Source organism: Sinocyclocheilus anshuiensis, unplaced genomic scaffold (genome assembly GCF_001515605.1).
Source record: "Sinocyclocheilus anshuiensis isolate Anshui unplaced genomic scaffold, SAMN03320099.WGS_v1.1 scaffold437, whole genome shotgun sequence".
NCBI classification, from domain to species: Eukaryota; Metazoa; Chordata; class Actinopteri; order Cypriniformes; family Cyprinidae; genus Sinocyclocheilus; species Sinocyclocheilus anshuiensis.
This window is the reverse complement of record NW_015539902.1, coordinates 1,082,000-1,083,793: the sequence shown is the minus strand read 5'-3', so window position 1 is coordinate 1,083,793 and position 1,794 is coordinate 1,082,000. Positions and strand designations below refer to the sequence as shown.

Below are 1,794 nucleotides of genomic sequence, written 5' to 3'. Positions count from 1 at the left end.
TATAATTTATTATAATGTATTTATGTTATCAAAATTAATAAAAATATAATAAATATTTATTTATTGTATTTAAAATATTGTATACTCAAACTTTATATTGTTTTATTTACAGGTTTCATATTTATAACGTTTAAATCCTATATATGTGTTTTGAATCCTACTAGCTTTAAACTGGCACAAAACAGAAAGCCGTTTTACATGGGTTATAATGAAACTACCTAAATATAGTTAAATACAGTTCAAGGACAGTCTCCATGTTGATAGAACTGCTCTTTCAGTTTACGGTCGATATTTGCTGACATCAGAACCACATTAATGGTTAAAATGTAGTAATTTGTTGACATGATTTTGGTTTAACTCGAGTTGAATGCTCTGTGAATGATTTGTTTTAATGTTTCTTTTTTCTACAGTTGGTGAACCCATCACAGTTCCAAAAATCGAGGAGCCGAGTCAGGACATCATAGACATGTACCATGCCATGTACATCAGGTCCCTCAAGTCTCTCTTTGACAATTACAAGACCCGTTTTGGTCTAAATGAAAGTGACACCCTTCAAATTCAATGAAAGGCAGCATTGTGGAATAATAACTGTATAAAAGAACACTCTGGAACATCTGCCTCCCAACTAAAGTGCCTGTTCAGAGAAGGTGAAAGAAAACAATGCTGTTTCTACTCATTCAATAGAGTAAACAGTACTAGTGTACAACTGTACAGTGAATAGACTGTGTCACTTCTGCTTATTGCCACTGGGTGGCATTATGCAATAAATACTACACCGATTGCTACACGAAGTATAATCTAGATTTCACAGCTGGTGGACATATATTCCTCAATATATGGCAATACATTTACAAGTAATGTACTTAAGGTTTAATTTAAATGCTGTACTATATAAAAGCACATTTTGTTTGCCCCCATTATATTATTTTACTGCACAAGCAATGCAAGTACCGGTATTGTGAGTTTTGCCTCACTAAAAATCACAGAGTGGTTGTGTAACCAAAGAGTGGAGGTGAAGCAAAAGTGTGATTAATTTGTTGGAATAAGTTGGAACAAAAGTAAATATGACAGGGTATTTTGCTTTTAAGAAAATGATCCTATATGATCATAGATCGAAGGTAAAAGTGAAGTCCAGAAGGTGAAGATTATAATGAATATGTGTTAATGTGTGATAGTATTATCGGAATGCTGGTCATTTTTCTTTTTGCAACACAACTGATAATTTACCACAGAAGTATTAATTCTGCATATATAAGTTGCACATGCTTTGTTGAGCTCATAGTTTACATGCTTCTAATATTGCAGCCTTCAGATAAGTTCAGTTTTCAGCATGTTATTTGACATCAACATTTCATCCCAGTTACAAGTATCAGGCAATCATGCTGGAGAGATCTCAAACATGTGTTTGCATGCCAAATCAAATACATTTATTTTGAATAGCAAATAACTTAAATTCAAGTGCCGAAATGTATTTATGCTAACATTTTTAACCTGAGATATTAAAGTTTTTACTGTGATTGTTTATTTAATGGATTCAGGGGACCTGCAGCACTTCATTGGTGGATAATAAGCATTTACTTGCTGACATTTAACCAAAGATTCACAGTTTTGACTAATTGCCTTTTAAGTTTTGAATATGCAATAAATGCTGCAGTGTCCATCTCTGATATCAGTTGTCATTGATGTCTATGAAATCCTGATTCTTTAAAGTAAACTTTTATATATTTTCAGAATAAACGTTTATGGAAAAGTACTATGTCTGTCCTGTTTTGAACCACAACACTGTCCTTGACA

General features: G+C 32.7%; 1 protein-coding gene across 1 annotated transcript in view; it reads left to right on the top strand.

Moving 5' to 3' along the window:
- Window positions 1–1,428, top strand: part of dgat2 (diacylglycerol O-acyltransferase 2) — an 11,633-nt gene extending 10,205 nt beyond the window's left edge. Inside the window, exon 8 of the mRNA XM_016482986.1 lies at window positions 411–1,428. Within this exon, the coding sequence (XP_016338472.1) occupies window positions 411–565 (155 nt within the window). The 3' untranslated portion in view covers window positions 566–1,428. The remainder of the gene's footprint in view (window positions 1–410) is intronic.
- Window positions 1,429–1,794: the final 366 nt, after the last annotated feature.